The sequence below is a fragment of the Anoplopoma fimbria genome, chromosome 4 (assembly GCF_027596085.1).
Source record: "Anoplopoma fimbria isolate UVic2021 breed Golden Eagle Sablefish chromosome 4, Afim_UVic_2022, whole genome shotgun sequence".
NCBI lineage: Eukaryota > Metazoa > Chordata > Actinopteri > Perciformes > Anoplopomatidae > Anoplopoma > Anoplopoma fimbria.
The window spans coordinates 13,277,067-13,290,278 of NC_072452.1; the positions used below are offsets into that span (position 1 = coordinate 13,277,067).

General features: G+C 41.8%; 1 protein-coding gene across 3 annotated transcripts in view; it reads left to right on the plus strand.

Annotated features, from left to right (window-relative positions):
• Positions 1–11,417, plus strand: part of LOC129089894 (protocadherin gamma-C5-like) — a 211,440-nt gene extending 200,023 nt beyond the window's left edge. For all 3 annotated transcript variants that reach the window (XM_054597309.1, XM_054597308.1, XM_054597307.1), the window contains exons 2-4: positions 3,699–3,757; positions 6,956–7,053; positions 8,635–11,417. In XM_054597309.1, the coding sequence (XP_054453284.1) occupies positions 3,699–3,757; positions 6,956–7,053; positions 8,635–8,969 (492 nt within the window). In that variant the 3' untranslated portion in view covers positions 8,970–11,417. The remainder of the gene's footprint in view (positions 1–3,698; positions 3,758–6,955; positions 7,054–8,634) is intronic.
• Positions 11,418–13,212: the final 1,795 nt, after the last annotated feature.

Consider the following 13,212-nt stretch of genomic DNA (forward strand, 5'->3'; position numbering starts at 1 on the left):
AATGCGGACTACAGAGGAAAAGAGAGGGAGGATGGCTCTTTACGCACATGTGCCATGGCGACAGGCGGCGCAGGCTATAATGGCTTTAGAGCTGCAGCCATCACTGTGGGTGTTTATGTGCTTGCGTGTGAGATTGTGTGTAGAAAAAGTCAGGCACGAGGAGCCTCCAGTAGTGTGTAATTTTAGCAGGACCCTGGGGCCTTAGTACCCAATTGTCAGTAGCTGCCCACTGCCCTTCTCTGTATGCTCTATTCATTAGCAGTGTGCTGTTTTGGTAGACTCTATTTATCCTCGTGCTAACACAGAAACTTTGGGGGGATAGTTATATTGACAGTTTTTCCTACATTAGTAAATAAATTAAAAGGTTTATTTGCTCCCAGTTGACCTGCAACATTTACATCTTTGCATTAAAAGAGAAAGATTTCCATGATAAACTGGCTCAGTAGACGTAGGAACATGCCATGTAATCCTGATGTCATGAATTTGACTCACCAACTAAGTTGCCTCTTCACTTCAATCTTTGCAATTATTCCCTTCTCTTTACGAGCAAACTTATTGATTTACAGCAGGATCTGAATGGTCCCATGACCATGTGTTAGTTCAGTCTTTGGGCCTATGGGAGTTTACAAGAGTTGGCACGTGCACTGAGTTAGGCCGAGTGTTTTGTAAATATACTTTTATATGGGTGACGAAGCTGCACATGCGACAAACTGGCTCATGCGGTTCAGAAAAACTGTTCTCGAGGGTTTTGTGATTTGAGTCATGACGTTTGTTTAAAAGAGAGGACTATTTAAATCAAGCAGCACACATTTTGCTTTTCTCTTGTCACAGTACTCCCTCTTTTCCTTGTAATGAATCCAGCATTTTAGTGGTTACATATTCTATTTTTATATATATCTTTAGATTTCTACTGGCATAATCATTGCCTTTGTGCTAAAGGTTATTATATAGTGACTGGTGTGGTGTGTATGTCTGACATGATATCCTCTATTCAGATGGAGCAACATGTGCAGTTTAGCCACAGTTCTTTTAACACCAATATAATTTGTGCATGTGATAGGAAGCTGAATCTTCCACAAAGAGTACCAGATGGACCTGTATTTGTGAAGGAAGTTTCTGCATGTACTGTATTTTTTTCACACCTGTCAGATGGAGAAAAAGGGATTATAGTGATTTTATTTTTTGCGTACCTGATAAATCTTTGTGTATCATGATAGAGAGGTGGTTAAGCAGTAAACCAGATGTTTTAGCTCACATTTATTCAAACATGCTGGATTAAGTACTGATGTGCCCATGAGCTGATCAGTCCTGTTTATACCCCCTGATAAATCCTGTGCTACCATAATCACACTTATTGAATTTCCATCTCATCTATTAATATGATAGATCTTCAACTGTTGTATATTGTGTTGTGGTAGCTAAGAAACACTGTCAGAGCCCTCAAAGCTCTTTGATTCAATTTAAAGACGTAAGTGAAGCAGACTGACAGTGTATGAAGCTTTATGGCTGGTATGAAAGTCTTTCAATTGGATGAGAATCAGGCCCCACAGAGCTGTAATCCCTTCATCTCTCTCCATTGACCTAGTCCCCCTGACTAGTCTATTTAACATCCTCTCTCTATCTCCTGCCTTTTACATTTAACTTGCACTCTGGAAAAAAAGGTTTTGTGCATTAACTGTCTGCAAGTGATATTTGCATCCAAGTTGACCATAATGAAGCATGCAGGATATAGTACTGTTAACCTTCAGTAAGCAGTGGGGCCAAATATTCCACAGAGGAGTCTGTTACGCTTTATTCCACATGCCTGCATTGGGATTAGACCTTGGAAATGACAAGCGTGTGTCTGTGAGTGTTCGTGTGGTGAGAGCGAGTCACTAAGCTGGAATGCTGGGCCTCTCTGTGGATGTTTGCCTCCACTCAGAGCTGATATTTTTCTCTCTATACCAAAATTCAGACAGACTTGCATGCCCACGCACATGGACACATCTTTGAGTCCACTTTTAAACTCGAAACATCGACCAGGCTCTGCTCTGAAGGGAGCACAAGAGTTCAAATATGCTCTCCTCTTCTCATTCTCATCCACTATGGTTTTATGTTGCAAAAATGATAGCTTGTGAATTGTGTCATTACTATATTTTCCTGAATTTTTGTAGATGACATTAAAATTAAAAACACTATCATCTATTTTCACTCGACACTATTACATGGGTCATAGATAGGGTTGTTCAATAGTTGGATTATTGTACACTAATTGCTTTACAACTCGCTTACCACATTATCATTAACATCCTCCCTCACTATTTGTGGTGTCTTTCGTAGGTCCTTAGTAGACCAGACAATATACCACAGTTGCGTCTTCCTCTCCCCTATTAAAGTTAGCTGTTCTCTTTGCGTTACTTGGCAGTCACTTGTTATGGATACTAAACACTATTTCCTTGTCTGTTTTTTTTTGTGCATTTAATAAGTCACCATTCACTGGTGCATTTGTTCCTTGTTTACCTGTATGCTAATAGATGCTCCAGTCTCAACTGTTCCTTTTGTGTAGGTATTTACTCTTTCTGTTTTCTCTACGGCTCCCTTGCTTCTTTCCATAATTCCCTCGGGTAGAACATCTCTTTTAATAATGCAGCACATCATCCTGCTGGCCTCTCTCTCCCGGGAGCTCTTGTGTCGATTAGGCGGCAGAATCTGGAGCCAAGCCAAGGTCTATTCACCGCATCACTGCACAACAAGAGAGCTTGAGAGAGAGCGAAAGAGCTAGAGAGATGGAAAGGACATGGTGGTATGGCCAGTGAGGTAGAAATGGACAAGAGTGCAATGGGCTTGAAGACAATAATAGAGAGAAACAGGGACACATAAAGAAGAGAGAGGCTTTTATCACTGCAGAGCCACCATCGTTGCTGTATCTCCATGAAGTTTTGGTATTAAAATAACACAGTGTTACCTTTCAAGGACTCTCTCTGCCCTCTGCGTCGATTAATAAGATTCTTATGATAGCCCTGTAGTTACTCAAATGTCAGGGTAGCTCCCCAATCTGTCCCCCAAAAAGTATTGTGGCAGTGTTATAGTTATGTTTTGCCTGCATATATTCTCCTATGATGTGTTAAATGCTGTATTTTAGACTATACGTGCACTTATCCAGTGAGAAACTCCCTTTCAGAAGTCATTTGGACATCTGATTTATCTTGTGATGATGGTGCATTTTCAGGGCTTCTATAGCTGATTTCTCAGTCATTTGATCCTGTACTTCTCTTTTTGATATTATCTGCCTTTTGTCTTTGCTGTGAGTTACATTTTACAAGTGGGGCCCCAGTTTGTGTGTTTGTTTTGTTAGTGTGTTTGTTTGTGCATGTGAGTTTTTATGCTCCACAGCCTTCGGAACAACATGGACGCCTGAGCATTGATATATATTTTTTCCATCTGTAACCCTTTGTTGAGCCTCACTGAAAAAATAAACCGGTTTTCTAAATCACAGACACACGGACGTACACCATCACACACACACACACACACACACACACACACACACACACACACACACACACACACACACACACACACACACACACACACACACACACACACACTTGTCAGCCACAAAGCAACATCTTTTGAACCAAAAGTTAAATCTCCGAAACATCTTGCTGTTGTTGCATTGAAACATAGAATTCATGTTGCAACTTCTGTTCTCTTTACAGCAAAAGCCCCCCAACAATGACTGGCGCTTCACACAGGGACCCAGACCTGGACCTAGTGGGTGAGTAAACTGAGACACACACATATACTCACAATATATATATATATATAATTATGATAAAATGCCCAGTTATGTCAAGGACATGTTGTGCTGCTCCAGGCAATATTATCGTTAAGACAGACGGGAGTGATGAAGGATGAGGAATAAAACAGAGGGGGATGGTAGTGAGTGCTGTAACCATAATAACTCGCTCCCTGAAATTGTAAAGAGCTGATGACATCAAAGTCACAATGCAACCATCTGAATCAGACTTTGAATTACACTGGTGATTATTTTATTTCATGATTCTGCTCAGTGAATCACATTCTTGATTTATACTCCTGAATGAGCATCTCTGCCTGGTTCCTGGCTGCTTTATAAAATGGCTGCCGCAGCTTCCACTCCCCCTCCCCCTCCTCTCCTGTTCCTCTCCTCTCTGTGCTCTCTGAGCCTGTGCGCCATCACTCAGTACTACTGATGAGGGAAGGTGAACAGTGCTAGTGGGGGGATTGGATAGTGTATTTATCCCTGTGAGGTCGTACTGACTGGCTTAAATGATAGATTAATTGTGTTTATCTCTTTCAGTTGTGTGTTTTAGTGAGTGTGTATGACAATGGTTAATGATTGTTACTTTGCCCATATTGTGTGGGCTAAAACGGAGTGAGTGCAGTAACAGTTTTCACAACAGTGATTGCACAACACATTCTATGAGTCAAGGCTTCTCCCTGAAACATACCAGCTGGGGCAAAATGCTCTTTTGAGCCAAGTCAGGAAAATGTTAGGCACACGCTGACACAAACACCACTGTCGTCATACAATACCACTAGGATTATGGATACATTGGACATAATTCATGCTAGTAGTGGGGGGAAAGAAAACTAACACTAACTCAGGCCTTCAGTCATATACACATTGGTTCTTGCAGACTGTATAACTTGTTGTGTTTTTAGTCCCCACATGCCGTACGGTACACACATACGATGGACGCCGAAGAGTGGGACAAGGTACTAATTTAGACGTAGACACTAAATGGTCACTTTCTGTCCTTAGAAGCTGATCAGTGTTCAGTTTTGTCAAGTCTCTGTTCAGTGGAAGAGGGACCTGATCACAAATCAGCTGATAAGGGCAGAGAGTCTAACATATTTTAGGTAGTGCACTGCAGTTGAGTGCTGTACTGTGTGTAGATGTACCTAACCCATAGCTTCTGTTAGTCTCCCTAAAAGTTTGATGGGGTTTGTTGATCGATGTGCTTAGGCCACAATGCCTGCTGTGGCGTAGAAAGGATTGTGACACTTTTGAGTTTGCGTGCAGTGTTTTGTAGATTTGTTATGCCTTGTATGTGTGCTATACATATAGTCATTATACCCTGAGAGCTCTTGTTTTCTCTACTTCTAGAAGACTGGCTTACCATCCAGTGTTGCATTTGATGTGTGTCTGTGATGGTTGTAGCTCAACATCACTAAATGTGGCTTTTTTTATGTGATTTATCAATTTGACAACAACAAGAAAGAGAAAATACAGACAGCTGTTTTGTGATTGATTTCTTTAAATCACCAGTTAAGTGTTACAAAGTTCCTCAATGAAGTAAACAGCACTCCTTTAACAGATCCTGAGGTCAGATACCAGCATGTACACCATGTGACTGGTTGAATGGCCTTAAATTAAATTTGGAGTTTATTTTTAGAAGGTTTTCTGCAAAACAACAAGAAAAGCCATCCTTAGAGATAAAACATGTCATGCAAGGTTGCAGAGGAAAACAATATAATTGTCTAGTCAACCAAGGACATCCCTCTGGACCACAGTTGACAATCTTGCCCACAGGAAGTGATAATCTTGACCACAGGAAGCGCTTAACACAACCACAGGAAATGATAAGAAATAATAGTACAGAGAGATGCTAATTTAGTAAATTAGGCATGCCCTTTTATCTAAAGGGATGTGAAGAGGCACAAAATGGCTGCCCTGGGTTTACTGACCTCGCTCTTACCCAGCCTGTTTCTCATTGGCCGTCTGGCACAGACGGGACATGTTTCTCTCCCTCAGTCTCTCTCTGGCGCCGAACTGAAAACCACTTCAGAGTTTTGGCAGGGAGATCTGGCAACCTGCTCTTGAACAAATCACTGTTTTTATGTTAGAATTCCTTTTTGTGTCCTTTACTTTCCCTTAACACTATGATGTAGACCAATTTGTCCAAGAGTTTAGTTGGTTTTAAATAGAAAAGAGAGTTTCACTCTTTATCTCAAATGTGTCATTTACTGTCCTCTTTGGAGCTGTACATTCCACCAGAACATTTTACCCATGTCCCTGTGGGTTAATGATCATCCACTAAATGCCCTCAGGTCAAACAACCAATGTATTGAACACACAGACAGGAGGTTGAGAGATTAGTTAAAAGCATCTATTGTTGTTACACTCTAGAACACTCTAGAAGCAGCATCCATAATGGTTTTATAGGATTTGTTATGACTTCTGCTGGTCTTCTACTGAAGTTAAGGGACATCATTTTTTTATTTTTCTGACAGTGTACCAATAGTATGAAGAAAACATACTGCAGTTCTAGAAATTCGTATATTGAGATTTATTGGCACATTGGGAAAGGAGAAGAGCCAAGATTGAAGCATTGTGGCCTAGATCTAGTTGTAAAGTTTGTGGTGGTGTGTCACAGGAGTTGGAATGGTAATAAGTAGGTGAGCATAATAGATCGCAGGTCTGCATTCTCCTTTGTTGCCCCCACATGCAAATTGCAGACTTTAAATAAACAAGCCTTTGAAGGTGAAGTTTGCCCAGATGGAAATGCTCAGTGCCTACTGAGCGCTGCATGTGTGACTCTGCAGACAGCTATTTCCTTTAAAGGTGGGATCATTAAATATTTAATAAGATTTACTAGACGGCGCAGTGCTCATGGTCATACTGGAGAGTGTGATCGCCATACAATGTTGACTGTGTGACTGCGCGAACACGCTTGCTTCTGTGTGTCAGTGTGCAGACAGACAAGAGTGTTTAAGAGTGCGTATTTGTTTGAGACACACCCTGTTTTGTAAACTATATACATCCTTGTTTCCCTTGCTGAGTTCCCCTCAGGCTGTGTATTTGGCCATCAGCTGCTTTGCCTTTACATCATAAACCACCAACTGTCAAACCAGTGAGCTAAACAAACACGCACAGGAGAGTACGAACAACCAGTTATTAACAGTTGTTCTTTCTTTGTTTTCGCCACAGTGCAACTGGAGGACCTGAGGTTGCCATGGGAACTGGCCCTTGGCCCCAGCCCCCAACTGAGGCTGAGCAGCTCCAGGCCCTGATGGCTGCAGCTAACGGTGAGTCCTGTACCTCCTCATCTTTTTCCTCCCTTTTTATCTGTTAATCTCCTCTTTTCCAAACCCATTTTTCTCTTCATAACCTGAGCGAGGGTGCGTGGGCAGAGGATGTTTATCTAGGTTCCTGTTTGGTTGGAGGGCAACTAGCGAGACTCTCTCATTGATAAAGCTCTCTCATTGATGTTTCCATGCCGTAGTTGTCTGCAAATAATTATCCAGAGGATTTTCAAACAGTGGACGCAACTACCTGCACTCCCTCAGATAAACAGTACAGTTGATTTGTTGAATTCAACTACAATACACAGGTGCCTGTTTCCACTGTAAACACTCATCACATGTGCAGTGTTTTACCATAAGCAGAAGTTATAGAGCTACATGGAAAGTTATGTAATATACAACCTCTAGGCTCATACATAACTAAACATTCCCATATTGCACAACATGTCCTCCTTCTACTGCCCTATTTCTCTGTTCCTGCAGTGACTGCCTAACCAGGCACTGCAGAGGGACACACATTGTTATTCATCTGTGGGCTTTGACTGGGGAAGTCTTAATAATAACATGAAAAAATTACACATAAATTGGCCTTAAGAATAATCAAAATATGCAGAAAAGATGGAGAGACAAACGTGACATGATTTATTCCCAAATAGAAGTCATTGTTTCCACAGAAAGATCACATCTCCCTCTACACACACAATCACACCCTCCCCCCTCTTGGACACTGCACCGGACGTTGTGTGGAATTTTTCCGTCGGAGTGAACAGAGTGAAAAAATGGCTCTGTCTTGGTAATAGTGGCAGCCTGCATGTCAGGACAAAATAAGACAGTACCATCAGGAAGGAAAGAAAAAATAGTGCCTGTTTTAAATACTTAACATCTCTGGTCTATACTTACTGCCACTGAGTTGATAAGCACAACGCAGGAGCAATCTTGCAATCGGTTAACAAAACGCTGTGTGAGAGCACAAAGATTTATTATAAAATATGTTTTCCAAATCTGCCTTAATGTTTTGGTAGCCAGTTTTAAGCATTACAGTTTTTGTGTGCATATGTGTTTTATATAGGCTGAGAGGAGCTACGGGATGGGGGAGGGAGCGTTTGTGGCTTTGGTTCTGCAATGCAGGGGCTGTGGGAGAGTTATGAGCTGTGCAGCTACGTCATGCCCAAGCACACTCTCAGGGAATGCATGATAGGAAACCAGAAACACTGAATAGTTTGTTGGGAAGAGAGTATCATCATTACTGTTAAGAAAAAAACATCTGTGCACAGTAAACCACTGTGTAACACCTCTTTTGCCTTTTTGTTCATATTTTTTACTCACGCACCTTGTCAATTCACTGCAACCTCATGGTTGGCCTGAGCAGTGGGATAAGTTTAAATCAAATGTAATATTCACACAGAATCCCCCCATTCAATTAAGTATGTTGTTTCTTGGTTTAATCTCCTTTTATCTTTTCATTTCACTCCTTTAATATAACACTGTCACACACAATGTTTGTTTTCTAACAAATTTCATCTCTCTCTCTCCTCTCCTCCCTCCCCGTCCATTCCCCCACTCTGTCTCTCTTTCCCCCAGAAGTTAGCGAGGCTACAGCTACACTGGGACCCGGCACCATGGGCCTGAGCACCCGCTACAGCCCCCAGTTCACCCTGCAGCACGTGCCCGACTATCGCCAGAACGTCTACATCCCTGGTAGCACGGCCACCCTGACCTCCAACCCCCAACAGCAGCAGCAGCAGCAGCTGCAGCAGCAGCAGCAGCAGCAGCAGCAGCAGCAGCAGCAGCAGGCCACGGCCCAGCAGGCAGCCCAGCAGGCGCTGCCCCCGCCCCAGGCCTCGGCCCAGTCCGAGCCCCCCAAGGCCGCCCAGACCCCTGCCTCCAAGAAGAAGTCCACCAAGAAGGAAAAGAAGTAGAGTTGGACGGAGAAAGGTTGAGGAATGATGAACCCGGCCTGATGTGATGAAAAAATTCAACCCCCCATACCCTCCCATAAGGTATCTTACTGTTCTGCTGTCAATCATGTTAGCCACGGTCTAAGTAATGACAGCAAATCACTTTTGACCACATGGACGTTGGATAGATGTTGATGGTTCTTTGAAAGTGTCTTGAATGTGCTGAAGGCTGTTGTTGGTGTTGATAACCTGTGCTGTGCTAAAGGTTTAGTATTGCTCACATAATCTTTGTTGGTAGATCATTTTGGCAGGGTATGGGGGGTTATTGTGATTTTCTTTTTTTTTACTTTTGGCAAAATCAAATGAACTTGGACAGAGAGATTCAGTGTAAGGAACCTTGCTGGGATGACAAGGCTATACGCAGTGATGTATTCAGAGATGAAATGTTAATGTCTTTCAAGTTGGATTTATTGTGATCTTTCCCTGAGATGGAAAGTCAGCTATTGTAAAGTACGCTAGTTGCCATCCATTAGATTCCTATATAGGGTCGGCCTTGCAGGGTCTTAAACCATAAGTCCTGTGGATATAAGGCTGTTGTTTGACAGGTATTACAAACTCTTCTGCATGCTCTTTAAGGTTCAAACCACATATACTAGTTTATAGTTGCAAACTATGCATTGCAAAAGCAAAGAGGAGGACTGAATCTGTCCTCCTCCCTCCAATCGCAGGTCAGTATAATGCACATGTAGCATTTACTTGACAAAAAATTAAAATTACTTTTGTAAGCATAGTTTAAAAAAAAAATAAGGATTTTAATCTCTTGATATTTTTAATGACCTGAGCATGCACCCAGAGGAAGGTGCTGGCAGAGGGTGGGTCGGCATGGTGTTGTGTCATTGAGTCACGAGCCATGCTGTCCATGCAGGTGGTATAGCAGCAGAGACTTGCTTCTTGTGTAACACCTCCAGATGGGCACCAACATGTCCCGCTGCCCTTCACCCTCTACCCTCCCCTTCTCACACCCAGCTTGTGTCCTCCCCTCACTCACTACCCGACGTTGAGAGCCAAACAAAGAGAAATGCACTGTTCGTATTCTGAAGATCAGATGATGTAGGGGTAGTAATCACTTCAGTCTTTAGGAGAAATGCATAGATATGGTAAACTTGAGTGCTTATGAGTCTCTAGACACTTTGCAGGCCTCTAGGGCCTTGACTGAGTAATACCCCTCACTATCCTGAAGTGTTGAAGAACTTCTTGATGTGACACAGTAACATGTTTTTTTCTTTGGGAGATAATGATTCAATAGCCTAGAAGAATTGTTTGAATAAGATATGAAGTCTTTACTTTGCCGTCCATCTGTCTGTCAGGCCTCTGGCCCGATACAACTGCATGAGAAAAAGCAGCTGGCAGGCTGGGTCCGGGGGAGTGGAAGGGTTGTGGTGAGGGGTTCACAGACTGAGGTGGCACCATAACATCAACCAGGGGGGTGATAAACAACATTGGCTCTACCCACTGAATGTACAGAGGAACCACTGTTGATCTGCCCACCGCTTAAACTTTCTCTAATGCACTGACCCAGGTAGAGGTCAACAGAGCCAAGCACAGCTGTCCCTGTTGGTGAGGAGATACCACTCGAGAGCTCTTTGAAAATGTCCCTCCTCTATTGACATCATGAGAAACCTTAGCCTCTCTACCACTACCACCTCTCCGCTCCACTCCCTGGTCCTGTGAGGCTCTTCCCCACTGTAAATAAACACAAGTCCTGTCGATGGTATGAGCCAGTTGTTTGTATTGTAGGGACCACGTCCAACAGTTTCAAACTAAAAATCCCTCCCACAAGGCGTGGCTTACTACTGGAATGTGTTGCATTTTGTTTTTCAAGAAAAATAAGAAAACCACAGTTTAAAAAAAAAAAGAATCAAAAATGAATAAAAGTCTGAGATGTTCTTCAACAGTTTGTGTTGCAATGTAGTAACTAAACACCATGGAAGCCAACTAACTCTTCAGTGTAAATAAATGAATTAAAGACAACTTTAGATAAGTAAACAAAGTGACACACGTAGACTAGTTAACTTGTGATATGTGTTGCGCATATTTTTGTGTTCAGTTTCTCTCTACTATCTTTTGTCACCCTTTAAAGAAACAAAACAAAACAAAAAAATATGAAAATGTTTCTATCCTTCTGTAACCTCTTAATGTTCTTTTGCTGTGATTTTATCTTGTGCATTTGTGAAAGAATGCCTCTCATTCTCTTTCTGTCCATATGAACAAATGATTATAAATATTATATATGTGTAAGTCCGTCCGCTGCTGAATTAATACTATCCTATCCTGCTGTATTATCTTTCTTATCAAATGCTTAGCCCCCACGCTATACCCCTGTGTTACTCTCTTATTTTTATGCTAATATTTATATTGCTGTTTTATTTTCTCTTGAACACTGACATTTCAAATAAAAAGATTCTGAAATCATTTAAAAATACATGTGTGTGTTGTTTGTTCTATGCTTATATGTGTATAGCAACTGTATAGCAACGGGGGCCGAGGTTCTAGGCTCTACAGACGCGGCTCATTAACAGCAGTTCACTTTTGCTGTTTCTTTTGATGAATGAATATGATTCACAAATATAGACAACAAATCAATTGTGAGTCTAAAGAAGTTGTGCTTTATCATTGAATCGTATAGAAATGCCATTTTACTCACTATAAGAAGAACATTTTTTCAGTAAAACATTACCCACAGCAGGAAAAAGGACACTTAATTTACCTGCATAACGTTTTATATACCATATTTTATATCATCTTTCATATAGATGATACAAACCTAGTTGTACAGATAAGACCTGAAATACACTTCCTTCACTGTTTCTTTAAAGTCATGATTAATACAATTAATAAAGGATAAAAATAGCATGACACCCAAACTTATATTGTATGATGTCCACTATACATCTAAATATTGAGAATAGATTTATGGAATCTAGACATTGAGGGTAGTGTCAAATTAAAAACATTCATACAGCTCATTCCATCTAAACTCACTGTCTCCTCCTCTATCTCACATACTAGAGCCACATGTTCTTTAGCTTTCCTCTCACATATCCTGGGGCCACTGAAGGGAACATGGCAGCCTGCTTTGTGTCTTTTCACAAGGTCTTACACAATAACATAGTCCCTATAAATAGCCCATGGGACGTCACTAAGCAAAACAAAAGGAGCAGGCTTTAACTGCACCACTGCAGATGTTGGGGGATGGAAGGAGGGACTGAGCAGCTGGAGGGATGGAGATGATGCAAGTGTTCATGAATCAGAGGTGACGTCCATAGAAAGGCCAGCTAATGAAGATTACACAACTCCAAAGCTAAGAGACAGTACCTGAAAAAAATATATTTTTGTTGGTTAAACACAAACATTGTTTGCTTATCAAATAATCCCTCTTTTAGGTGAAAGAAAACCATTTCAACGTGACAGTCCAGTTAGTTCACACAGCAGCATTCCATCATCAAACACTGCAGAATAACATACCCAAAATGGCCGACTCCACTCACTCTTCTCTCAATGTGTTATGTGGTTGCCACGGCAACTGTCAGCCCCAGCCGCTGGATGCTTTTCTCTGCTCTCAACATTTTCATTACAGATCTATGCATTGGTCATTATTGGCTTCACTCCAGGCCTGGCTGAGCTGAATGACCTGCAGGAAGAAAAACATATTCAGCCATTAGTCAAACCTGGCAACTCTGAGAGAGACATATGCAGGAAGCATGGCAGAGCCAGGCGGAGAATATCCCACACACAGTCACAAGTGGATGAGTCAGAGGTAATAACGCACTGTGGGTTTGTCTTATAGTTGATTTACTGGAGACCAGTATAAGCTTTTTTTCTTTTGAGATGGGAACAATCAAAGGAAATTGTTCACATGGGCACTATATTCATATACTATAAGGCTTTACAAAAGCTTCAAAATTACTTGGTCAGCTGATGTTGTCATCCCGTGACTCACAGAGACTCCTGCTGTCCTCACTGTCCCCATGTGTCATCCATTTCCTGGAGGGGATACCCAGCAGAATGGTAAGATTGTTCTTTTATTGCCCCCTTTGCGCCGCCCACCCTATCTCGCTTAATTAAACACATTCCTACTGATTATACACACAGAGAGATTAGACAATACAGTGACACATACACAGAGAAAAATTCAAACCAGTGATGTATAGCAGGGTTGCCCAAATAGGGGAAGCAGTAGCAAACTGGAACTTGACAATGGACT